Genomic DNA, 25321 nt, shown 5'->3' on the forward strand with positions numbered 1-25321 from the left:
GATAAATAACTAAAAACAGGGGTATACTAGAATAGCCTTTAGTAAAGGGGTTTATAAGAGCTTTGTTTTAATAGATAAAAGAAATAAAGTAAAGTAGTAAAGGGGTTTACTACTGTAATAGTTATTTGTTATGTTTTGTTACTTAAAGAGTAAATTAGGTGAAGTTATTAGATATTAGCCTTAGGCCTACCTAGTAGAAACTAACTAGCTATAGTTAAAGTCCTTGTAGCGGCCTTGCCTTAGACTTTTTCTTCTACTTAATCTATTGCAACATAAGAATTGTAAGTTTAATTACCTCGTTTTCTTCCCTTTTAAGTTGAGCTGTTATTATTAGCTGAAAAAAACAAAAAAAACGTGTATACTAACTAATTATCAGCAATAGAGCGCAATGTCTAAAAAAACCAATCGTAAGTATTATTTCTCTGATTATTTGCGCTGTTGTGAATTAGTATGGCGGACGCTAAATTTTCTTGTCGAAAAAGTAGGCGAACAACAGCGGGTCGTCGCTGAGGACGAACGCCACAGAGGTACTAGTCTTTCTGGTATCTCAGACCCTCCTCGTTTCTCTTACGTAGGAGAGGTATTTGAACTTATCTGTGACGTCGATATGGAGGATGAGGCCGCCGAGGCTGAAGTCAGCTAAGTCATCGAGGATGACGCCGAGGACAACTTTATTGAGGGCGACGAGGAGCTCATTGTCAAGACTTATCCCCCTGTTGTTGTCACCGAGAATGATAATAATGATGAGGGATCCGAATGCCTACAGCGATGTAGAGAGTGACGACACTAATGACGGCGAGGTCGACGACAATAAGGGCGAGGAGGAGTCTCCTAGCGGGAAGCGCGTGGCGAAGCGTAAGCCCTATGCCCCCCCATCTTCTTTCTTCCGTATCTAACCCTTTCTAGGCCGCAAGACCACCATAAGAACCTTCAAAGAGAATTTCACCCGAAGTGCGAGTTTTCTTTTTCTTACAAGAGCCTGGTTAACTGTTGCGTAGCTCCGAAGACGTTCAATCCTGAGAACCGCGTAGAGCGTCAGATCCCCTGCGTCCCATGCCTCAGCGCAGCCCTCCACGGCAACAGTGACGGCAGATGTTTTAAGGGTAACGGAAACCGTTGTCTCCGCTGCTTCGGTGGTCGCTCTAAGGAGAAGTGTGTGCCTATTGCTCCTACGTTACGTGTTTTCGCGCGCCAGCACATTGAGATTATGAGCCGCCGTCACAGAGCCTCTGTGAGTCTTCCATTCTTATAGGCGTCGCCGGCTTGATATATACTAACAGTTTTTCTCGAACAGGAGATAGGCCGCCTCCGAAGCGCTATTCGTCTCGTGCGAGACTACACAGAGGACATTGAGCACGAGGTCATTAGTGCTCACATAGCTACAACCCCAGCTGAACCTGAGGTCCAGCAAGCACTCCAACTCTCAACACTTCAGGGCTCGACTGTCGTCGCCAACATCGCTCCGGTCGAGGGTTCTGCTCCAGCTGTTGTTGTTAAGGAGGTAATAGACCCAATCTTTGTCAAGAAGGAGGCTGCCAGCAACCTAGTTGCCGTGGTTGATAACTATAACGAGCGCAAGGCGAAATTCCTTGACGCGATTGAGCCTCTTGTTGATGGCCCTTTGGTGGGAGCTATTGGTAGATACCTTGATAAGCACATGAAATAGCTTGTTAAAGAGGTCTTGCAGAAGTCTCTTAAGGGTCTGAAATAACGAGAACGGTTGAGAAGGTCAAACGATGGTCTGTCAGTTAGTGAATCCGGGCAGCCAGGCCAACCACCAGTTACCCCTATTATTCGTCAATTGCCACCGATACGTACGTTTAACCGTATCACTATCTTAGTGGAACCAACAAATTCAAATTTTTCCTTGATGCTGTTTGTAATGCTAGTTGTTGCTACCTCGTGACCCTTGTGGTAAATAACAAAAAGGTCATCTACATACAACACGATAATGACTTTTGTATTAATAGCGGTTCAAAATTTGCAAGTTTATTTGTTGCAAGCGACTATCTTCAAGTCCTTTAAAACTTTGGTGAATGTAAAGAACTAGAGTATTGGCGCTTCTTGTAGGCTGTACAACTCGTGCTGTAACTATCTTGCCTTCCCTTGCTGTCTGTATCTATCAGGGAGTTCGACATACACAGGGCCATTGCCTTTGAGAAGTAAGTAGGGGATATGTTTGTGACATCAAACTGCTGCGTTTCAGGGTCGAATTGAGTGACTAGTTTATAGGCTCAAGATTGCCCTTCGATGGACCCTCAACGCACACTCCTTCTGCCGAGAACCGACTTCCATGGACTGGGCAGTCCCAAGATTTCTCCACCGAGTTCCAGCAAACAACACCCTTCATGTGCGGGCAGAGGGCACTGACCTTTGTCACGTTGCCGTTTTCGTCCTTGTACACCGCAATAGGCTTCGACAGCTTCGGGTTGAGGACGCCACCACACCCGCGGCCCAAGTCCTCAATGTCAGTGATGTCGGACTGCAGGAGCCGCTTGTACTGGCTATTGATCTGGAGGTCATGCGCAACCATCGCCGGCGCCGATCCGAGGATGGACGCCAGCCGCTTCGGCGAGTACAGCTTCGCCCAGGTGTTGGGCTGCTCGTCAATCTCGTCGGCAATGAGCTTCCCAGCAATCACACCGTGCGTGAGACCGTTACCGGAGTCGCCGGTGACGATGAAGGTGCGCTTCTGGCCCTGGTTGAGTCCGATGAACGCCATGTAGTCGACGGGCTCGAAGATCTGCCCACTCCACCGGTAATCGACAGCGCCGGCCTGGGGGAAACGCTCCCGAGTCCAAGACTCGAGCTCTTCAAATCGACCGGTGGTCTGCTCCTGTCCAACCTTGTGGTCCATGCCTCCCACAATCATGAAGTCGTCCTTTTCGTCGCACTCTGTCAACTTCACGTACTTGTACTCCTCTGCGGTGTCGTAGATAAGACAGTCCTCAACAGAGCCTTTGGGTATGCGGATAGCGATACAGTACGTGCGGTTGAACTCCATCTCAGCGATGACACTGAGCTTCTGGAGCGGGACATTGGTCGCCTGGACGGCGTGATTACACGTAACAGTGTTGCCGTTCAGCGTCTTGACCTCAACGTGCTTGTTGCCCATGCCGAGAATCTCGATGCCCGGCTCTTCGACAGAAACGACCCTCGTCTGCGCGTGACACTTGAAGTTGGGCTGCTGGAGAAGGAACTTCAAGACGCCGTTGACGTACTTTGTCGGGTGGAAGGTTGCCTGGCCATGCCAGATGGCACCATCGCGCTGGTCGGGGCCAGACGACCAGCCCTTGATGGCCAGGCCCTCCCTAAACTCGGCCTCAATTCCGAGCTCTTTGGCATACTCGACCTCGTCGCGGATGCTCTGCACGTCTTTGGGGTGCTTGGGATCGCCTCGGGGGAATTGCGAAACCGTATACCCAGGCAGGTTTCTGTATTCGCAATCGATACCCAGCTTCTTCGCAACTTCACCGACATAGTTCAGAGCCCAAGTGTGACTCTCAGCAGCGACTTTGGCACCATCGTGCCCATGCTTCTTCTTAATCTCGAGGTATCCGTCATCGAGAGAGTTGGCCAGATGGCCGCTCGTTCGACCAGTTTCACCGGAGAGAACCTCACGCGCCTCGAGGAGAACGACCTGCTTGCCGCGGGTGACCAGTTCGTAAGCGACTGAGATGCCAGCAATGCCCGATCCGACGATGCAGACATCAGCTTCTGTGTCTTTGGTCAGAGGTTTGACCTCGGGCCCGGCACGGTTGGCATGCTTGTCGGTGTGCACCCAGACAGCATCGGTCGCGCCAGAGGTGGCCTCAAACTGCTGCCTTGAAGCAGTGATGGCAGACGACATTTCCCTGCTCTGTATCCGGTATTGAAATGGTTTGGTATAAGAGTAATTGATTGATCTCGGTGCTCTGTATGAAACCGAGGAGAAGGAAGATTGTCGCGTGAGAGAAGGAAGAAGACGACGCTGAAACTTAACCGATTGCTGGCGGAGAGAATACATGCTGTACAGCTTTGGGGAAATATTGCTTGATAGATCAGTTGAATAAAAAAGAGCTTCTAAGCGCAGATTGCTGCTTGGAAGCTATGTGTTATTAGTCTTGCGCCCTCGCTGATTGGCGTTTGTTGTTAGGAGATGACACGTAGTGAAATCATCAGGCTGTCATCACGCTCTGTTTCGTCATGATATTTCCCTGGTACGCGCCTCTGCTAACCATAGCCCTTGTCCTTCATTTATGCCCATGTATTTTCCCTCCCGTTTTCCTTCCTATTCAAGCCATACTCTACCCATTAACCACCTGTACTCTAGCCCAAAGCCTAGCCGCGTCCATGTCTTGGCTCTGGAGAGATAGCTCCGAATCTGACGATCGACACTCCACAAAGCCTGGTCACCGGCATGCAACCCACCTTCACCCGGTTAGCCTTCCTTCTTTCGTGCAGCAAACTGGAGGACAAACCCATTCAATGCTGTTATAATTGTGCGTTCTTGCATTGACGTCTATGTTCATTGGTCAATTCAGCCACATTTTGCCAGTGAACCACTTTTGTTAGAGGTGACGTGAAGTGATGACGCGACTATTGAAGCAGGGGGAAAGCGTCTCGCATGATTGTATGGGGTTGTCTTGTGTCGAACGACATATCTTACACAGCCAGAAGTAGCTCCAAGATTCATAGCTTATTGATGTGAATTATCGACCCGTTTTAAGCATCATTACATACAGGTTATCGCCGAGGTATGTTATTCCCCGCCAAGTGCCACCCACACAATTCTCATACAAAAGTAACTATAGATAGGGCATCCAAGGTAAGCATACGGGAACAGTGCGTAAAAGAAGTAGTCTGTTTGTGTACCTTTCATTCATTAAATAACTAATATATACAGTATTTCGCCTATTTTTGTTCGCAAAGTAGCTGCTGACTGACAACTAGCGAGGCAGGAACATTCTCCCTACTTTGTTAATTCTTATAAGAATAAATACAGATAAAGCTTAGATTATTAAAATCCCCCCTAAGCTCTTGGTTTTATATTACAATAAATGGTTGTCGCCAACTCAATAGTAATCCTGAAGTCCAAGCAATGGTGTCTGAGTTCTTGACTATATATGCTCAGGTAGTCGCAACAGAGGTTAAGCATCACTAAGGCGATATACCACATATCATTCACTAACTGACTCAGGTGCACTAATCCAACCATACTAATAATAACGGATTGTATTGATTGGCTTGCTAGCTTCAATAAACTCAAGCATACCGAAGAACAGTGTCCTACGCATCGGTCTTGAGAGGTTTCTGTCCCCAAACCACTCGTTGGCGGTAGTAGCCATGAAACTTGCCGGATCGGGTCTCACGGCGAAGCTGTGCGGCATAGACGAGAATCTCCTCACGAGTCCATGTGCTCATGACGTTTGCCATGAACAAGACGTAGCCCTCGATGTCCGAGAGGAGGGCCAATTGTGCCCATTCGCCAATCTCCTTCTTGACAGGGTCCTTGGGCCAGTTGCCAATTGGGGCCTGGATCATTGCTTGTTAGTAACGGTCAGACGAACCCGAGCCCAAGGCTGTGACACGTACTTTGTTGTTCCACTCGTTGATGTTTTCAAAGCCAGCCTCTTCCATCGCAATCCGCTGCATTCCCTCGTCGAGGACTCGGAAAGACCGGCCCATCTTACGGCCGCCCTCCTCGAAGAACTTGCCCCACTGGCCCAGAGCGCTGGTCTCCGGCACAGTCCCGTCATCGCTCAAGATAACAGGCGAAACCTCGAAGCTCTCGAGGTAGCCGCCGGGCTTGAGGGCCCTGTACGCTTCCTTGAACAACGCCGGCCAGTCCGCAATGCTTCCGACGAGGAAACGGATGTGCACGTAATCAAAAGACTCGGGCTCAAATGTCCACTCGCGAGTGCAGTCATCGATCTCACTGTGGAATGTCAGCATCGGGATGGTAATGCTGCGGAAGCAAGCTACTGACAACTTCAAGTTAGGGGGTACCCAGCTAGGTTGGATAGGCGAGATGTCGGTTCCGATGACCTCACAGTCAGGGTTCTCGTCCGCAAAGTCGCTCGGTGCTTGTTAGCCCCTGCTAGTGCTGTCCCCTAAGCCCTATACTCACATGGCCCAGATACCTGCATTGGGAGTCCAAGTCAGCATCAAGATCGATCATCAAAGTAGCGTCAATGCTTTACCTGTTCCTGTTCCAACGTCGAGAACTTTTTTCAGCTGACAAAGTGTTAGCCATGCGAGATCAGGTGATTGTTACGAGCTGCTGGCTGGTTGTTTGTTTACTCGCCTTGCTCTTGTCAAGCGGTGCCAAATAAAGTCTGTCGCCCATTGACAAGGTGAGAAGATGATGACTGGCCAGCATTAGCTTCGTAGCCCATCACACTGGATCCGTCGAGAGGTTCGTTTTACTTGATATCCCAAGCCTCGTTCTGCTTCTCGTCATTGCTTCCCCTTTGCGATGCGTTAGCTTCACCCCAAAACGACGCAAACGTGCGCTCTTACCAGTACTGAGCATCGCCGACTTCCGCATGAAACGTTCTTCCGTGGATCTTCCGGTACTGCATGATAGTCGAGCCGATCGAGGCCGTAGAGCTGGCGGCGTCATCGCCCAGCGCAGAGTCGGCATCGCCCTCGCTGGCAGCGTCCTAGCGGCTCGTCAATAATCGCGTTCTGCAACGGCATTACGAGCAGCCCAGGAAAGGCGTCGACTGACGTGTGCCGCCTGCACCCAGTGTTCAGCGGGGAGAATTCCCGCGTCGTTCTCAGCCGGCGCAGTAGTCTGCTGTGGCTCGGTCGGCGCGGCTTCGGGCGCGGCTTCGGGCGCGGCTTCGGGCGTGGCTTCGGGCGCGGCTTCCGGTGCAGTCGCCGGCGCAGCTGCCGGCGGTGGTGCCGTTGCTTGATCTACGGGCTGTTCGGAGGCCATGATGTTTGATTTTGCCTCGCGGTGCGTTGGTTCGTATCAACTGGCTCAGGCTTGCAACACTACGGATTCAGATCTAGAGCCGCTGCGGAGCAGGAAAGGAGAAGAAGAGCTGGTGAAACGGGCTGCAAAAGTTGGAAACTCCACCACGAGTCAAGAGTTAATACACTAGACCCTTAACCCCTGTCATCTGCTAACTAGAATTGGAGCCCGGGAGCATTCCCGTAGCGGGTATCGCGCGTGGCTATAGACATACGCGCCCCTTGTCGGCCACAGGAATATTCTTCAGCATATCCCTCACCGCATCCCACCATCCCGGAAGAGGGGTCTCTTTGGTTCTTCAGCGGCGCGTTGCGACGGAGAATTAGGGAGAGAGGGGTATGCTGAGCGTGGTCAGCTTCCTGTCAGCAGTCCGCCCTCTGTGACTTTTCATTGTCAAGGTATCATCCTCGGCTCTCGTCACCAAAAGCGAATGGAGGGGGGTCGCGAGTTCTCAGCGGATCAGATCAGCCCACGAGCATTAACGGTAGGTCATTGGTCAGTGCAACCTGCCATGCACGGTGAATTTGCAAGGCATATGGACATTTTGCGCGACTTTTGATTGCTCAGCAATCCATGTATTCGTAGCGAGCCCAGGTGAAGTGACTACCGTTCCTCATCCGTATCCCACAGTGGCGCTCGCACACAACGCATGGTCGCACAGCGTGTCGTTGCTCCACGGTTGCATGAAGTGGCCAATGTTCACCACAATCGTCCCCGGGCTATGCGGCACTGGCACGAATCCCCCTCCTTGTTTGGGTCCTCCACCTCAGGATCCCCAACCTTGTGCAGAGTTGTGGAGCCAAAGACCGCGTACGCTCCCAGTCTGTCGACTTTGCCGGCACGCAGCGGCTTGTCTTCGACCAGCGGGTAGTGAAGAAGACGGTTTTAGTTGTCCTTCTGCATGTGGTACCTCTGGAAGAAGTCCTCATCCAGGCCCGTGTCGAGAGCCATTGCACGGAACAACAGGTTGATACTATTAGCGCATATCAAGAGTAGGAGAGTCCAATATTTACGTGAAAGCACGGTGTTCTTTCGGATCAATCTTTCGTCGGAAACTTGCTAGCAACCCCTCGCAATGTATCTCCCACGATCTCGGGTTCGCCCGTCTCCGATAAATGATCGGGATTGAAGGCGTATGTGGGTTGCTGTGAGGGTTTGTACCGTGGTGGACCTGTCGGAGTGAAACATTGTTGGTCTGAAGCGGAACTGAAGGGATCCCGCTTGGCCAGTGCAACATAGATAGAGGCAGGCAGATTTGAATGCTAGGCACAATTGACCCCTTGTGGCACCCTTCGTTGACTTCAGTTGGATGGTTTCCAATAAAACATGATACTGATATTGGTTTTATGATTTATTTTTAACTGTGTCAGCCTTGGACATGTACTTCAGTACGAAATACCTTGGTACATTTAAATTTATGAGAAATCGACCCCATTCCACACGAGGTATCGGCAAAATAGATGCGCTAGCACCGTGGTCTTAAGAGTAAAAAAACATCATGTTTCACTCGAGCCTCGTTACAGCGGCCGGAACAATCAGAAGTCGGCATGTCCATGTCTTTGCCCTTCCGAGAATTCATTACTAAGGGGCTTATAAGGGACCGAAATTATAACCTATATTGACTTTTCATTCCTATGGGTACGGCTTCATCACTCAAAACACTCGAATCACCTAATCACCCCTGCCCTGGTCGTCATGTTCCCATCGGTCCTGCCACAGATCTGCTGTCAAGTTGCACTATGGCGCATTCCCGGGTTAGGCCCAGAATCATGGCTTGTGATTAGTTCCTCACCCAATGAGTTGACGATGAGAGAAGACACGTTGGTGAAACTAAAGCAAACGAATACAGGCAGCTTATTGTTGAAGAATCGCGGCGACAAATATTGTCAAGAACCGGGTGGTATCGGAGTTCAAAGGCTCTAGCGGCCGAAATATCTTTAAACAAATAGAAGATGATGAAGGCTTGGTCTCTCGAAGAGAATCATGAACCATGTGCAGTGTTTACGTGGGTTCATGTATCTAATAGGAGCATATGTAAACTATCTTCAAGATTAAGAGCAGGAAAAGCTCAGTCCCAGTCAGCTTGAGAAGAATCTATGATTGTTTTCTTTCAAATGAGCACCACTGAATGGAAATTTCCAGTAGGATCTTTAGTCAACATCTCTCCGTACATGATGCCATGAATATAAGTCTCGCCTACCAGAGCGTGCGTTTCTCCCTTGACACCCGCTGCGTTCCCATTAGCCATCGGCGTGGCTTTGGTATTTCTTAGTATCAGTGGCATTCGGCTTCCCTTGATGAGCCAGACTTCATCCCCCGCCACAGCCGTTGCAGGTCCAAGGCCTAGATAACCCTGTTTCGTCTTCAGAACTTGTCTTCCGGGAGTTATGAATTGTACGATCTTGGAAATGGAATCTTCCAAAAGTTTTGACAAGAAGTCATCCTTGGCGTACATTTCAAGAGCATCATCCAATTCCATAAATTGCCCGTCGTTGGCTGCAGACTGGGGGCCTGTGCTTCTCATCCTTAATAAATTGAGCGCATCAAGGTCTGTGGGTTTATCCCCGTGATTGGTCATGACATTATAAGCAACACATCTCTGTACCCATTGCCTGGAGTCGTATCCATATCCAAGCGTTGGCTTGAGATCGGCGCTCAAAGTTGCCACAGCCACATCGGCGAAGTGCTCTCCAGTGTGCTCATAGGAGCCTTGCTGGTTGCAGAAGTCGAGGAGCCATGCAACGTTGGTGATGATGCCATGGCTGGACTGTTCTAGACCTCGTGCCTCTCCGACTTTGTCAATGAGAAGACCTTCCAGTTTGAGCGAAGTGTTTCCTTCGCTCTGCGCCACGTGGTGACTTGATCGGAGATCGGTACGGGAGGCATCGAAGGCGTCGAAATAATGACCCCATTTTGCAAGCTGTCTCAGCCGCTGAAGTGAAGTAAAGTGAATGGCACCATGGAATGAAAAGTCTGGAACCCAGGAAGGGAGGTTTTCGCGGCGACCTTCTGCGATGCCTGCCAGCCCCAAGATGTCAAGATTGGGTAGGTGACGAAGCAGCCATGTCACAACCTGAGTGTAAGCATGCTCGACCGGTATGTTATAGCTTGGCACTACACCAAGCTCGTACCTCCGACCGAGGATGCGTTGTATTAAACCGAGTGCGCCGTAGATGTGATCCAATGGATTTTCGAATTGATAGATACGCAGCCGGTGGAATGTGTGCAGGACTTCGGCATGGCGGATTTCACTATCTGTCGCGGTTCCCCAACGATGATTCTGCCAATCAGCCATTCGGTGGATGACTTTATCGCCGCTGAAGGCCGGCAGAGAATTCTGTATCGGATTCCACAGTCGATCAATCGTGCCAGGTCGTTTTTTCCAGTCAGGTAGTCGTTCGCTGAGGCGATCGTTCAGCTCCTCATCCCAACGAAACATTAATATAAGAGCCGATAACTGGTTGATACGAGACCATGAGAATTGTTCATTGCCGCATTGCAAAACGATGTTCTTGGGCTTGGGTAAGGCGGCTTCTTGAACAACCCATCCGCGCGTGAGCCATCGCTTTTTGAGGAAGAAGGCAAAGTAATCAGTATATGAGTTGCGCCACCGATCACATAACTTCTTTCCTAACGCTTTGATGGCTTGCGGATGGTCCAGCTCAGGCCCAGTCTCCTGCAACAGGGCAGTCGTTTGGCTTGAGCGAGCCGCCCTCCGTATTTTCGGGATGAAGTCTCTCAAAACCCAGCAGACATCCTCATTGGGTTGCGCCTTGCCAAGCCAGACGATGACATTGCGGGCAGCTTCGTAGATCTGACCCATCATTTGAACCTGGTGGGACTTTTCTTGGCTGCTGTTTTGGTCTATGCACATGGCATCGACCCACAGATTCACGGCTTTGGCAGGTAGAGGTAAACGGTATGAAGGGCTGGCTGCAGGAGGGCCGGTTTGATGTTTTCTTGCCCCGAAAGAGCTCGACATTTCTTTCTTGACTTGATCAAGGTAGTCATATAGGGTCTCGCCGACCCTGACTACTTGACCATCGCATTCGACATCGTGAAGACGCGTTTCGGACCCTGTAAGCTGAGCGGAGCATTCGTCGAAATCTAGCGGCCCCCATGTGTACGATAACGCCCAAAATGGTGGCGCACCTTCTAACGGGAAGGTGTTAAGTCGCAGAGAAAAGGATTGAATGTCTGAGCCATCTGGGGCAATCTGGAGAATTCGAATCGAGCTATCCGTTGGTAGCTCAGAGTAATCATAAACCGCCGACTCTTGACGAGCTTCTACCTCCGATTCCATTGTCGCACATGGGGCTTTGGAGGCAGGCACCCGTGGTTTGTAGGAGTAAAGTAGGTAAGGAATCTGCTTCTGCGTCTCCAAAGGTGGGGGAAAACGGGAATATGTGCTCAGAATTGTCCGAAGGATTTGTCCTACTACACCTGCTCGTTCTTTGCCGAATCCACAGCCAGTTACATCCCAGTTCTGCGAGTTGATTGGCCCAATGAAAGATGACCGGATTTGTTCTATTTCTCTATCCAATTAGCCCCATGCATAGTGGGATGTTGCTCATCTGGTCTGGTGCTTATCTAATTACACACTCGTACAATGATTCTCTTTGTGCAACATGGTTCCTTCGCTCCATTTCTACATCTTCATAAACAAACCCCTCCCTACTTCCCGAAGCAATGTAATCTACTCGTGCTACGTGCGAATGTTTGTCGTGTGAGGTTGGGGCGCTATCAAAGTGACTGACCAGCTCTGTCTTGCTAGGCGTGCTGCCTGGGGAGGACTGCGCACTGTTCTCATGCGAAACTTGCAACTTTGTTCTCGCTATCACTGATCGCTCTCTTGACTGTCTGCAAGACCGTTCTTTTTTCATTGCCGAATTCGTTGTAGTCAACGCAACCTGTACCTTCCTGAACAGTGGCCATAATGAGGGAAGACTGCCGCAGATTATTGCGAGATCTAGAGCCATGTAAGCTATCCAGGAATAAGACGAAAAGAAGGTTGTACATGGCTTACTGAGTTCCACAGCAGACCAAATAACCGTCATTACGTTCTCGTAGGTTGAATCGAAGGAGTCAGCAAAGGACACCAGGTATTGGAGGCGGACCATGCTGGCAATGCATGCGCTGGGTATTGTTAGCTTCCGTACGTAGTTGAATGGGACGGCTGCCACTTACAACGAGCCTAAAGCAAACATGAAAACCAAAGCAATCCTCTTCTTTGAGCTAAGTTGTAGTTTCAAGAGCTCCGGTATAGGCAGTACGATGAGGAAAAGATCTTCCAAGATGCTGCAAGCGGCTCCTGCGTAGACAATGGCTGTAACATTGAAACATCGACCTTCAATGTATCGGTCCCAGTTTGACTCAATAGGTCTGCACTGGAACACGAGCAACATCATGAACATGATCGCTTGAGTGAATAAAAAGACTATGAAGCATATTATCGCCAACTGAAATCGCCGGTTTATAAACACACGGGAATAAAAGAAAGCGATGGATGCTTTAGCGAAAGCCCTGATACCATATGGTCAGCACACAATTCTGGCCATCGGTTCGACACGTTCAAGACATACTGAACCAAGATATAGAGCATCTGTTGGGCGTAAAAGATCTACATATCAATCAGCGTTATCAGAAAGTCCCATACCAAGGGGTGGGGGTGGTTTCGTACCTTGAGAATCGCCTTCCCATTATTCGGGTCAATGTCCCAGTAGTGAGACCCATAGCCCAAACTGGAACCTGAAAGTCACAAGTAAGCGCAAGAACTTGGTGAAGTAATGGACTCGGAAACATACTAGCCAAACCAAGACCAGACGCGACGATGAGGAATCCCTAGGCCAGTCAGCCTGTGCCATCCGTCACATTTGCGGCGGACTTCAAAACATAGTTGTCTCACCAAAGCTATCGACGCGGTGCCATCGTCCCACCATAACCTCTTTGCGACCTGCTTCCTGGCCACGCATCGTAGGAACACTGTTGCAGCGGTGAAGCTTGGTAATCCGATGGAGAGAACTTTGGAATATCGTCGATGTTCTTGCTTCGGGTAACCGCGGCAGAGCTTTTGTGTGATATGTACCGTGGCTGATAGGATTCTCCGTTAGCTGCTGTAATGCAAATGATGAAAGAGGGCCTCGTCACTTCATACCAATTTGATCGGGGATCTCGCAGGCTCGCTGTACACATTCCGAGACCCGCGCTTGGAGATGGACGTTGGTGCACACGCAATTCGCCACCCATGCCATGGTGCATTTTCCATAATTATATCCATCAATGAAGCAAGGCAACTGCCGAGTTGTGAATGTCAGTGTCAATCATCTACTCCCCGAGACTAAGCGCTCCAGACAGAATCACGTCGCGGGCCACCACTTACTGCGCAGTCTGGTGCTTTTAACAGCATTGTCGTCGGCGACGTCGAGTTCGAGTTCGAGTCTGTGTCGACCACCGCCGAAGCTGTAGCGGCGATCAGCAGCAAGACGCCAGCTCGCATCGTATGCCTGCTTTTTACGGGAAATGGGACGAAAATCAGACGATCCTAAGATCGACGTCTCTTCAACTCGACTGCAACGCAGGGTGTTTATTTTTTATTTTTTTATGTTTTTAATTTTTTATACGAAGCAATAAGAAACACAAAGGGGGTTTCAATAGGACATGGCAGTGGTTACAGTGGTATTCCTATATATATAAGCAGATCTTCAGCGGCATTGAAAACGCCAGCGGATGCCCATCCGGTGTCGCCGCCCAGCGCTATTGGAGAACAAAAGCTCGTTCGAGGACGGAAACGGCGAGGTCAAGTTTTAGAGGCTCCCAGATGTCCACGCTAGTGGGGCGATCCGACAATCGATTTTGGCTGGCCAAAAAAGCTAGTAAATGGACTACGATGCCTTGGAATCCCTTACTTATCGAACTGGCTGAGGATGGGTTTATTTGTTAGTAGTATCTTCACGTTGGGCACAGGCAAATGATTCAGCAAACCACCCGCGACGCGACACCTTGGCAGTGAAGAAAGGTGACTCAAAGCCTGAGTGCGTATACCCAAGTATGCAAGTGGTGATTGCATTCGTCAGACGTTACAGTAGGTTTCCATGATTCTTCCACTGACTCATGTAATTATTGCTGTCATTGGCGTGGGACTAAGCGTGGTGTTGCGATAGGAATGGACCATGTCAATTTGCAATGTTGATCAGATCTGGCACCACAGATCGGGGTAGAAATGGAGTGCAGGACTTAATCGTTGTGCGTGTCAGCTGAAAAATGACCACAGAGGCACTCTTTCAGCTTCTCGCAGCACGTGCATAGTACGCCACGGTAGCGCAGCTGAATTGTTTGCTATTAGTGCTCATTAATTATCCATCTGCAACAGTCCCTTGGGCTTTAGGAATTCACATGGAAAACAAGAATTACTTACGACCAATAGATATTTATGGCCTCATGAACCTAAGGAAGTCAATAACCATTAGAGAACCAGTCGAGCTGGTATTATCCCTTCTAGGTTCCCCACGCCTAGAAGCGTCTCCTGCCCAATGCGTTTAGGTGCATCTGCCAAGGTTTTACCGATTAAGTACAGTTGTTATCGTAATTTCGATTAAGTAAGGTTATGATTAGTCTAGGGACTGCCTAAAGCATCTGCGCTGGCCCACTTGTGCCCCTGTCATTGCTTGGATCAACTCAGCCCGTGTCCTTATAGAACCATTTATTTCCTCTTGAGCTTCCTCAATCGTTCCCCAGGCCGAAGATGACGTTGCGCTAGATATACGTAGTATAGAGAGGGCTGTCTTAGGCGGAACAGGCCCCCTCTCTTGGCGTTGCCCGCATTGATCGTTGACAGGGGGATCACGCAGATGATATCGAATACAATAGTCTAGTAAAAAGCAAACTGCAACGCGACAATCTCGTGTTTGGGCGCGTCCCTGTCAGGGGGAGTACTCCCTTGGTGAAGTTCCTTATAAAAATATGACCAGCCAGCACATATCTTTCTGTCGAGGGATGCTTTGCCACACTGCTTTGTTTTCCGACCTCTTGCGACAAGTTTAGAAGCCTCTCTTGCGCCTAACATGCGTTGGTGTTCACACATCGCGAGTGTCCTGCTGGGCTGCATTGCGGCCACGGCTTCTGCTGCGTAAGTCCTCGCCCAACACTCCAGATGCTGTGAGCCAATCACTATTTGAAGTGAGCATTCCTGTCTGACCGGATGCCACAGCCCGAGTCGGATTCATGACGCGCGGCAGTCTGCCGACATTCTTCCAAGCTATGACTATGTCGTTGTCGGATCGGGACCGGGTGGGGGCCCGCTCGCGGCCCGACTGGCCATCGCCGGCAAGAAGGTCCTGCTCATCGAGGCCGGCGACGACCAGGGCACCTCGATCCCTTACCAAGTACCCGCTCTGAGCTTGCAATCGACAGAGTACGGCCCCATGAAGTGGGACTACTTCGTTCAGCACCTGAGCGATCCCGAGGAGCAGAAGAAGGACACAAAGATGACATACCGCCTGCCATCCGGCGAGCTGTATGTTGGTCTCGACCCGCCAACTGGCGCTGAGCCGCTAGGCATTCTGTATCCTCGAGCGGGAACGCTCGGAGGTTGTGGAAGCCACAACGCGCTCATCACGGTCTACCCCCACAGGTCGGACTGGGATGGGATCGCGACTCTGACCGGCGACAGCTCATGGAGTGCCTCTAACATGCGGAAGTACTTCCAGCGCCTCGAGAATGCCAAATACCTTCCCAACAGTATCGTCGGGCACGGGTTTAGCGGATGGCTCACGACGAGCCTGACGGATCTGGGACTCGTGTTGCCGGATATCAAGCTTGTCACTGTCATTCTGTCGGCCGCCTCAGCCACGGGCAAAGATATCATCGGCCAGATCATCTCCACGATCAAAGGCCTCGGCGATATCTTTCTCCGCGACATAAACGCTGACCTACCCGGCCGGGATGCCGCCGAGGGCCTCTACCAGGTCCCCATCACAGCCGACAGTGGCGTCCGCGTGGGCCCTCGGGACTTCGTCCTCGCGACCGCCAACGCCAAGAAAGCGGATGGCTCGAGGAAATACCATCTCGATCTCAAGCTCAACACGCTCGTGACCAAGATCCGCTTCGACCAGAGCGGCCCGAAGCCCCGTGCCGTCGGCGTAGACTTCATCACAGGACAGAGCCTCTACCGTGCGGATCCCCGATCCGGCAACTCAGGGGAAGGGGCCGCTGGATCCGTCGACGCCACAGCAGAAGTCATCCTGTCGGCCGGTTCTTTCAACACCCCCCAGCTGCTCAAACTTAGCGGCGTAGGCCCTAAAGAGGAGCTCTCCTCCTTCGACATACCTGTCATAGTCGATCTGCCCGGTGTCGGTACTAACCTTCAAGACCGTGAGTAGGCCGCGCCCTCTACGCTGAACACTGTGGGTTAATCATCAACATAGGGTACGAGACTAGTGTCATTGGTGAGACACCGACGGACTTCCAGATCACCCAAGGCTGCACCTTCGATCGCCCCGGTACGAATGACCCTTGCCTCAAGAAGTGGCAGAATGGCGCTGCCAATGGGAACCGCGGAGTTTACGGCTCCAATGGCATCAGTGTCGGCATCGTCAAGAAGTCGTCAACTAGCGAGGGCGACCCGGACCTTTTCATCGGCGGAGCCCCCCTCGCCTTCTCAGGATACTTCCCTGGATACTCCGCCGCCAGCACGGCCGATGCCCGCCACTGGACCTGGCTCGTCCTGAAAGCCCACTCCCGCAACAGCGCCGGGACCGTCAGGCTTCGCTCGGCTGATCCCCGGGATGTGCCGCAGATTGACTTCAACTCGTTCCAGGACGCAGACGCCGGGGCTAAAGACATCCAGGCGGTGGTGGATGGAATGAAACTCGCCCGTAAGATGATAGACAGCGTCATCCCGCTGAGCGGAGGCTTCACAGAAGTGTGGCCGGGCAAGAACGTGACGGACGAGCAGCTACCCGAGTTCGTCAAGTACGAGGCTTGGGGACACCACGCGAGCTGCACGTGCCCCATCGGCAAGGACGGCGACGCCATGGCTGTGCTGGACTCGAAGTTCCGGGTGCGAGGAACTGAGGGGCTGCGCGTGGTGGACGCGAGCGTCTTCCCCAAGATCCCCGGGTACTTCATTGCCGTGCCTGTGTACATGGTGAGCGGGAAAGCAGCCGATGTGATTCTGGGAGTGTAACCGTTTCGCATTGCGTACTTGGCAGTATGTATCAATGAACATGGAGCCTTATGATAATGAAACGTATTGACCCATTGGCCCTAATTGCGCCCCTTAAGTACCTCTAAAGGAGGCACGCAAATTCATTTGTGAAAGGAAGGGCGATACAAATATTTGTCTTACCCGATCCTTGTAACCACATTGTCATCTTCATTCTCTCTGTCTTAGTATTGTCACACCGCCATCCTATCAAGCAAGGTGAGAGGGCTGGAGAGGCCGGCAGGCAAGACCCTGGTGATATAGGGAACATTCAGGAAAAGTGCAGGTCTGGATAAGCGAAGCACAATAGACCAATACCGGATACATCATAGCCACACAATATGAAGACCTCCGTGACCCATCTCAATTATAATCGTGAGTAATATGTTTGCAGGATCACAAGCGGGGAGATACTCCGTCGTAGCCATGAGCAATCCGGCTTTTTAAGACGAGATTGTACTGAAAAGGAAGAAACGATGTGGTGAGACACCGGGGCGCCTCCTAAAGAAGGATTTCTTACCGCCGACTATTTCGTGGATTCTATACTCCGTATAATGATTGCAGTCCTCGGTGAACCGGTGTCGTATGGGCGCCATGCAGTTCAGGGACGTAGACACAGGGGCGCTGCGCGAGGGAGACTAACACGTGGCTGCTTGTTCCTTGCATCTGGAAATTGAGGCGCGAGCCGAGTCAGCGCCCATTTCTGGGGCTCAGGGCTCCCTCGATAACGTGAGATGAACCAGGAAGAGGCCCGCAACGTTTTACATACGGGCTCACGCTGTCACTCATGGGTTGTGGCACATGGAGCAACTCCAAGTTATACGAGAAACGGAAAGTACTTCAATTAATAAGACACTGCATCACATAAGCGGCTAATCGCAGTGTTCAGGACTCGTGCGGGCATCCAGAGTGCGACTGACTGTTGATACTGGCGCTGGCAAAATGTCAATGGTCCGGATGTCTTGGCTCCGCCTGCGTTAGGGCGGCGCGCAGACATTGACAGGACTACCCCTGTCATGTCAGCAGGATCGGCATAGAAGACAAGGCGCTAAAAAAGCCAGCAGCTACCTAGTGGACCCAAGGAGGTTGATTAGCTCTTTCGCATAACGGCCTAACACATAAACTAGCTGGACTTGAGGCGTCGTAGGCAGAGCTCCAGCGCGTGGAACCCGGCACGACCGAAGTCTAACCTCGAAGCCATTTGTCTAGCAAAGAGCCGAGAGACGTGGAAGGGCGTTATACCTAGTCTGGCCTTCTCGGCAATGGCGTCGGCGTCGGCTCTTCACTGCTTTACTAGAATGCTCAGCAAGCTCCCTTCTTGAACCCCATTACGCCAAGACAGGCTAGTACATGGTGGGTCCGTTTCCATGGCTTTTGAAGGTTGCTCGATTCGAGCGAGCCTTTTCCTTCTAGCCCCTCCTGTTCTGCATTTTACAATGCTAAGCATCTGTCCTCCGAACTAAGGGGCTCTTGTTCGTTCTCGTGTGTGTGTGTGTGTGTGTGTGTGTGTATTTGGAGGGGATGCTAAATACGATGATATAATCAGGGAAATCGATAGTGATTTGCTTAGGGGCACAATACAAGAGCTAGCGCGCACCAACCACCAGTTCTTGAAAGGTAGAGAAGCACAGTTCTTGGTCTCGGTCAGCCCTACGAACACTCCGCAGCCTCATCTGCCTTAATTAACAAGTCAAATGAGATAAAAGTATGACATGGGCCAGGGGCTGGGCGCAGCAAACTGTACCTGGTGGTAATACTAATGACTCGGATTGTACGGAGTAGAGTGAGGGTCTGTGCAAGCAGCCTGGGTCCCATGTCTTGCATCTTCGCGGCCGGCATCAATCCATCCGGCTTTGCTCCTCCTCCCGCTGCGGTGTATCCATATGACTGCATACTGCATGGGTGTAGCCGGATGTACTTGTAGGTAGAGAAACACTACAGTAAAGGCAACAATCTCAAAGGTAGGCCTTGGATGTAAAGGACTCTGTACTAGTTTAGTGCAGAGTAGTAGTTTCGGGCATCCAAAGCATTCTGCCCAGCGAGTGTGGACCATAGATTCCCATTACCGTCGATCAAAAGTCACACGCACGGATGACTAGAGTCTACAGACAAGCTGATAATGCCCCCCCCCCCCCCCCCTGACAACCCAAGAGTACTGTGCACGATAACCGATAGGGTTAGCCTAATAGTAGAGTACATAATAGGGTTCTAACTAATAGATACGTCCCTACACGTCAAAAGGGTCTATAGGTCTAAAGAAAACAGAAATTTTTATTCTTCTTGCTCTACATAGTCTAGCAGTAAGTAGTGCTCCTAATAATCTAAAGGCTTTAGGTTTAACCTTAGCTTTTTTTGACTTTTTCTGACTTTTTCTGACTTTTTCTGAATTTTTTTTTAGGTAATTCTAAAACGGCTCTACTAGGGAGGGTTAAAATAGTTTATCCTACCCTGCTTCCTCTGCTGCGCTTTAGGTTAGGAAGGGCTAAGACCATCCTTCTTTGCCTCTGTTTTTTGCCTCTGTTTTTTGCCTCTATTTCCCTTTTTTCCCTCTATCTATACCTTTATCTATTGGCTATAACTGTATCTATTGTTAACTTAAGCCTGTATAGGCTAGCGCGCACGGCACTCTTGGGTTGTCAAGGGGGGGGCATTATCAGCTTGTCTGATCGCTTGATGACTACTAGGTACCCCTGCTGGTCTATTTAGCTCGGACTCCTATGTTGACAAGCTCCCCGCAAAACAGGGTCGAAGCCGCGAAGCCTGTCCGCTAGTACAGTACCAGCTCAAAAGTCTTGTTACAGCAATAAAGACAGCCAATAAAAAGCTACAGTAGGTGGTTAGGACATAGGGTCTTTGGTGACGCACTGTGAAGTGACCTCGAGCTATTAATGGGTCCTCTCTTCGACTCTTCTTAGGGTTATCCTTATTGCTGTAACAAGACTTTTTAGCCAGTACTGTAGTAGTCGGTAATAGAGTTTTTCTCCTCCCAAGCTTCCATCCACCTGTTAGCTTTTTTCGAATATTGCTGGCCTATTTCCCTTCTGGCCCGGGATTCTGAAAGGGCCCGACTATGCGACCACAGAACTGCGCAGTATTATGTGCGGATAAACAATGCCGTATTATTAAGGGTGTGTTGCATATGTGTACATGGGCGACTCGGCTTCATTGATGGCGTTTAGACCCGTCATTATGTCTATCGATGCCCAGCATCAACTGCTGTCCGCTATGGTTGAACAAAGAATAATCACGGGTGATAGCGTGCAGACGACGCTGGGCTAATGGCGAATGGTTCGCTCTATTGAGAAGTTCCACTCACGAACCGTATTACCCGGGTCGAACGGCGGGGACCCGGCAACGTTGCACTTGCAGCCGAACAATGAAAGATCCAGGCAATCCTAAACGTAGTACGGATACTCCGTAATGTGCCTGTGTATCTGTCAAACTCGGGTCCCGCCGAAATCTTAGAATTTACCATAACATGACGTATAACTTGCACAGTCATCCATCTCGTTCATCGTCGCCCAAGGTAGTAACGAAGGTGGTTCGCTGATCGGCGTTCAACTTTACGCTTGACTTGGTCACAAATATCAACTGGGGACGACACTCGGCGCATCCAAACGCAGAGAATAACTGGAGAAATAAAAGAAAGCCGTTAGATTTGGCCAGCAGGCTTGCTAACTAGCGCAAGAATCCGTGCGACAACGGGAGAACTAAACGACGAGTGCGAGATACACAGACAAGGTTAACATTCTAAGGTATCGATCGGCATGCCACGACCCTCGCCAGCGCTGTTCCTTATATGGCAAGACTATTCTCGACTTAAGACGCTATTTGCGGAAGGATAAACACGGATTTACAAGCCAGCACTTACACTACATCTCGGCGGAACACATCAGCACGTAGCACCTTTTTTTGCCCCTCCCAAACGGCACTGCCAATCCTTGCTTAGTCCTTTTCTTCTTGTTTTCGTCTGTATTGACCAATAATCCCTGCTATTCTGCCGAAGAGTCCGAGAATCGCGCTATGACCCCAGGCCGGGCCCGTTTAACAGCTGGGTCAGAGATGGGGCCGCATTGGCTTATCAGTCCGAACTGTGGCCCTTCGTGTCAAAGCGGACGTCGGTTCGATTGGACTAGCGTCGGCTCGAATCTTGGAATCTTCCTTGTACCTGGTACTGTGGCTTTCTCACCCTGCGATGCCGTTGCCATTATTGCCCGTATTGAATGCATCCACGATTCAGGCCCTGAGCCAGCATAATGCCCTGCCATTCCGAACAAACCCCAGCTAGCGTGGATGGTGGCTTGCCGTTGGGCTCTTGACACTTTCGACGAACGCCTGCTGCGATCCAACCTGCCGAGAACCATCTATTCCGAGGAGTGTGGAACATGTAAAATTGCTTGACCCAGAGCTCGATTTCAACCGCATAATGGAGCAACAATAGCCGGACAGTTCCCAGGCTTGTGTCCGTGAGATGACAGAGGCCCCCTTCACCAATCCCTGTTGCCCCTTTCCCATAGTTGTGAAGCCGCTGTTGGACGTTCGTTCGAGCCATATATACACGGCAATCCTTACCACAGTACAAGAGTCTAATACATCGTCCCGCCCCATCTTGGCCGAACGCACTTCCCCTCGTTCACCACATATTCATGTCAGTTCCGCCGTTTCCTCAAACCGGAAGAAGCACGATGTCTGGCGCCATGCACGGCAAACCCAAGTCGAAGGACTCCGTCCTAGACCTCTGCACAAGGGCTACCCTCGTCGGAAACAACGTTTCGGTACGCATGCTCGAGTTTCTCACCACCGTTAAGCACCAGCCACACAATTTCCGGGCGCTCGCCAATGACTTCCTCGACATCTGCCAGATCCTCTGGTCCATCGAGGCGGGCCTCTCGGAGGCGTCCCGCGCCGACCAGGAGTTCCCGGCCGACATGATAATGGAACTCGAGAGCAAGTTCCGCCAGACCAACAACAATTTTCAAGCCCTTGACCACATGATGTTCGAATTCCTCGAGTACGAGAGGAAGGGTACCGTGGGCAAGTTCCAGCGCGGCTGGCGCATGATGTTCGTCGACAAAGAGGTGAACAAGACGAGAGAATCGATCCGCAAGGCCAAGGAAGCACTGAGGATGAGCGCCCTCATCTTCCAATGGTCCATGGGAGATGCAAAGACCGATGATCCCCCCGGCGAAGGCTATGCCGGTCTTGCTGCTGCTCTGGACCGCTTGGGCGGCCAGAGCTCGACAGTGCGGATAGCTAGGGCCAAGTCTTTTGAAGCTCAGTCTGCGCCGCCACCCCTTCTTTCAGATCCGCCCAACATTCCCCTTCCTCCGATCCCTAAAGCACTCTCGCAGGCTTCCCACAACACTTCTCCTTCTTTGATAGAGAAGAAATCGGCAGAACTGGCCCTCCATGAGTTGAGGATGACCCCAGAGCCACGACACCCTGGGTCTATTTCCAACAAGAGTCACCATAGCTCCTCGGAGAACGGACACCCTTCCAGAATCCCTGATCGCAGGTTTGGCCGCGACGATACCATCATCTCAGAGCATGGCCAATACGAACGTCACACGAGCTCAAGATTACATACTGAGAGGAGGCCAGGGCCAGATGATTATACCATCTCGGACCGCGGGACCTACGATGCGCCCAGCCGCATGTCGGACCGTGGAGTCCTCCGTGAGGACCACACCAGATCACACTCGTCTTCGGGTACAGAAACATTGATCGGAGAGCTGCAGAGCGCCGCCGACAGCATCCCGACCAAGGTTGTCCGCTTGAGGGCCAACCCCATGACAATGCCACGCTGGACCCCGCGCCACCCCGCAAACAACAACCCAGCTCTCAAGGCATCTCTAATTTCTGCCGTTCAGGCGAAGAACCACAAGCTCCTGGAGCAACTGTTGGACCAAGGCGTTTCACCCGAGACCGGACCAAATCAGCACGTTCTCGTTGACTCTGTCTTGTCCCTGGACCACGAAAGCATCCGCTTGCTTCTTCTGTTCGGCGCCGACCCTAACTCGATGGACAAGGACGGCATCACACCCCTCTTCGCCGCGGTGGAGATGAACGCGCCCAAGATCGCCAAATTGCTTCTCAAGTACGGTGCGGATCCCAATATGTCTGCCGGGTCCGCGCTAGAGTCCCCCCTTGCCATCGCTGTCATCGATGTCAAGATCGATTTCGCCCACCTGCTGCTCACATATGGCGGCGACCCAAACCACATCATGGCGAATGGCAACACTGTTCTGATTGCCTCCATGAACAAGTCAACCCCCAAGAAGTTGGTGGACGTTATGCTGGAGTACGGGTCCGACCCCAACGTCAAGAACAGTGAGGGCAAGACCGCTCTGTTCGAGGCCATTATGGCCGGGCGAGTAGACCTTGTCACTGCTCTCCTGGACCACGGCGCCGACCCCAACCTTCCCGGCCCCAAGCACATGCTCTGGCCCGCCACCTACCGGGCTTCCTGCTTGAAGGTCCTTCTTGCCCGTGGCGCCGACAGCAAGAAGGCACCTGGCAACATGGAGCTTGCCGCCAGTATCAACAACATCGAGTCCGTCCGCGTGCTGCTCGCTGCCGGTGTGTCCCCCAACATCAAGAAGGACGGCATCTACACACCCCTCTGCACGGCCATCCGCGACAACCGCGCAGACATCCTCGAGCTTCTCTTGCAGAACGGAGCCGACCCCAACCTCAACTCGGCCGAGTACCCCGCGTTCAAGTGTGTGACTCATTTTCGCACGCACTTCCTCCCCCGCCTCGTTGCCGCTGGTAACGATCTTCATAACCCGAAGGGCATCATCGAGAAGGCCGTCAAGGTCAACAACATGGAAGCCCTTATGTGGCTCCTCGATCAGGGCGTGAGTCCCAATGAAAAGGGCGAGGATGGCAACACTCCTCTGACGACGGCCATCAGAGAGAACCGCATGGAGATGCTCGACGAGCTCGTCGCCCACGGCGCGGACCCCAACGTCCGCGGCACCGACTGGCCCATCGTCATGTCCGTCCAGCGTCCGGAAGTCCTCAGGAAGCTACTCCCTGCCGTCGCTGATTCTCGCTCGTTTAAGGGCTTGATGGAACGTGCTGTAGTCGCGAACAAGCTTGAGAGCGTTAAGCTCCTCATTCAGGCCGGTGTCTCGGTCGAGGACAAGAACGGCGGCGTCTTCTCGCCGCTGACCTCAGCCATCCGCGAGGAGAATAAGGAGATCACGCGCTTCCTCATTGAGGAGGGCGGCGCCGATATCAACGCACCCGGTGAGCACCTGCCCATCGTCAAGGCGGTGCGCCGGTGCCGCGGCGATGACACTGAGATCATCGAGATGCTCCTCCGCAATGGCGCCGACGTCAACAAGATGTATCGCGGGTGGAACGCCATTATGCAGGCCGTAGAGAACGGCGATGCCAGGGTGCTCAAGCTTCTGGTAAGCGCCGGCGGTGTCGACCTCGACGCCAAGGACGATGCCGGGCGCTCCATCATGGAGATCGCAGCCGGCCGTGGCTGGGAGGAGGCCGCCGGCATCATTCTCATGGGCAGTAAGAGCTCCGCCTAATGATCTCAAATTACCTTTGGTTTGCCCCTAAGAATTTATTGACTATGGATACAACATGCCCCAGGAGGCGAAGCACTTTTTTTCTTTGTCTGTAACGTGTACAATGTAACAACGGAGGGGGATAACTTGAATGACTGCGGTTTCTTGTCAAAATAGCAAAGGATTTGTTCATGATATCAGATTTCTTTTTTATCCTACGTCACGGAGGCTCTTCCGACGCAGCTAGCCTCCTCTGACCAAACTACCTATAGATTGCATGCCCCAGAGTAAGATATCCGGATTATGACAATTTTATTCTACCTCTTCTTCATCCTCGACAATTGCCACATATCCCCCTCTGAAGTCGGTTCTACTATTGTGAGGCCAACGAAGACATAAAGTCAGGACACGTAGTCCAGCAACGATAGTTTGATATATAATGGATCGAGGCAGAAATGCAAAGACGTTGAAACATAGATAAATGTGTATTTTAGCCCCTCTCTGAGCGGTCCTGTCTAGTACATCTTGTATAACGGTTATAAAGCACAGTTCGTATAGCACGACAAAGGAGAATGTTTGGCCCATAGCAGATGAATCTATAAATATCTATCATTGGCATGATGTTCTAAT

At 51.4% G+C, this 25321-nt stretch overlaps 7 protein-coding genes across 7 annotated transcripts; 3 read left to right on the top strand and 4 right to left on the bottom strand.

Annotated features, from left to right (window-relative positions):
• Window positions 1-740: 740 nt before the first annotated feature.
• On the top strand, window positions 741-1666 carry GLRG_04094 (uncharacterized protein; the record flags this gene model as incomplete). Its single annotated transcript, XM_008094779.1, has 4 exons — window positions 741-855; window positions 907-951; window positions 999-1231; window positions 1295-1666. The coding sequence occupies 4 exons, from the start codon at window positions 741-743 to the stop codon at window positions 1664-1666; spliced, it is 765 nt and encodes a 254-aa protein (XP_008092970.1).
• Window positions 1667-2221: 555 nt separating this feature from the next.
• Window positions 2222-3850, bottom strand: GLRG_04095 (FAD dependent oxidoreductase; the record flags this gene model as incomplete). Its single annotated transcript, XM_008094780.1, has 1 exon — window positions 2222-3850. The coding sequence occupies one exon, from the start codon at window positions 3848-3850 to the stop codon at window positions 2222-2224; it is 1629 nt and encodes a 542-aa protein (XP_008092971.1).
• A 1418-nt stretch (window positions 3851-5268) lies between these two features.
• GLRG_04096 (methyltransferase domain-containing protein) lies at window positions 5269-6922 on the bottom strand (the record flags this gene model as incomplete). Its single annotated transcript, XM_008094781.1, has 9 exons — window positions 5269-5514; window positions 5575-5917; window positions 5969-6058; window positions 6110-6122; window positions 6183-6206; window positions 6283-6350; window positions 6409-6450; window positions 6502-6644; window positions 6713-6922. The coding sequence occupies 9 exons, from the start codon at window positions 6920-6922 to the stop codon at window positions 5269-5271; spliced, it is 1179 nt and encodes a 392-aa protein (XP_008092972.1).
• Window positions 6923-9071: 2149 nt separating this feature from the next.
• GLRG_04097 (heterokaryon incompatibility protein) lies at window positions 9072-11264 on the bottom strand (the record flags this gene model as incomplete). The annotated part of the gene is made up of 1 exon (XM_008094782.1): window positions 9072-11264. The coding sequence occupies one exon, from the start codon at window positions 11262-11264 to the stop codon at window positions 9072-9074; it is 2193 nt and encodes a 730-aa protein (XP_008092973.1).
• Window positions 11265-11657: 393 nt separating this feature from the next.
• On the bottom strand, window positions 11658-13457 carry GLRG_04098 (uncharacterized protein; the record flags this gene model as incomplete). The annotated part of the gene is made up of 11 exons (XM_008094783.1): window positions 11658-11666; window positions 11719-11744; window positions 11988-12097; window positions 12149-12287; window positions 12447-12484; window positions 12544-12581; window positions 12642-12709; window positions 12766-12802; window positions 12867-13051; window positions 13116-13143; window positions 13341-13457. The coding sequence occupies 11 exons, from the start codon at window positions 13455-13457 to the stop codon at window positions 11658-11660; spliced, it is 795 nt and encodes a 264-aa protein (XP_008092974.1).
• Window positions 13458-15021: 1564 nt separating this feature from the next.
• GLRG_04099 (GMC oxidoreductase) lies at window positions 15022-17144 on the top strand (the record flags this gene model as incomplete). Its single annotated transcript, XM_008094784.1, has 3 exons — window positions 15022-15086; window positions 15168-16330; window positions 16384-17144. The coding sequence occupies 3 exons, from the start codon at window positions 15022-15024 to the stop codon at window positions 17142-17144; spliced, it is 1989 nt and encodes a 662-aa protein (XP_008092975.1).
• Window positions 17145-21847: 4703 nt separating this feature from the next.
• On the top strand, window positions 21848-24712 carry GLRG_04100 (uncharacterized protein; the record flags this gene model as incomplete). The annotated part of the gene is made up of 1 exon (XM_008094785.1): window positions 21848-24712. The coding sequence occupies one exon, from the start codon at window positions 21848-21850 to the stop codon at window positions 24710-24712; it is 2865 nt and encodes a 954-aa protein (XP_008092976.1).
• Window positions 24713-25321: the final 609 nt, after the last annotated feature.

The sequence above is a fragment of the Colletotrichum graminicola genome (genome assembly GCF_000149035.1).
Source record: "Colletotrichum graminicola M1.001 genomic scaffold supercont1.13, whole genome shotgun sequence".
Taxonomy (NCBI): domain Eukaryota; kingdom Fungi; phylum Ascomycota; class Sordariomycetes; order Glomerellales; family Glomerellaceae; genus Colletotrichum; species Colletotrichum graminicola.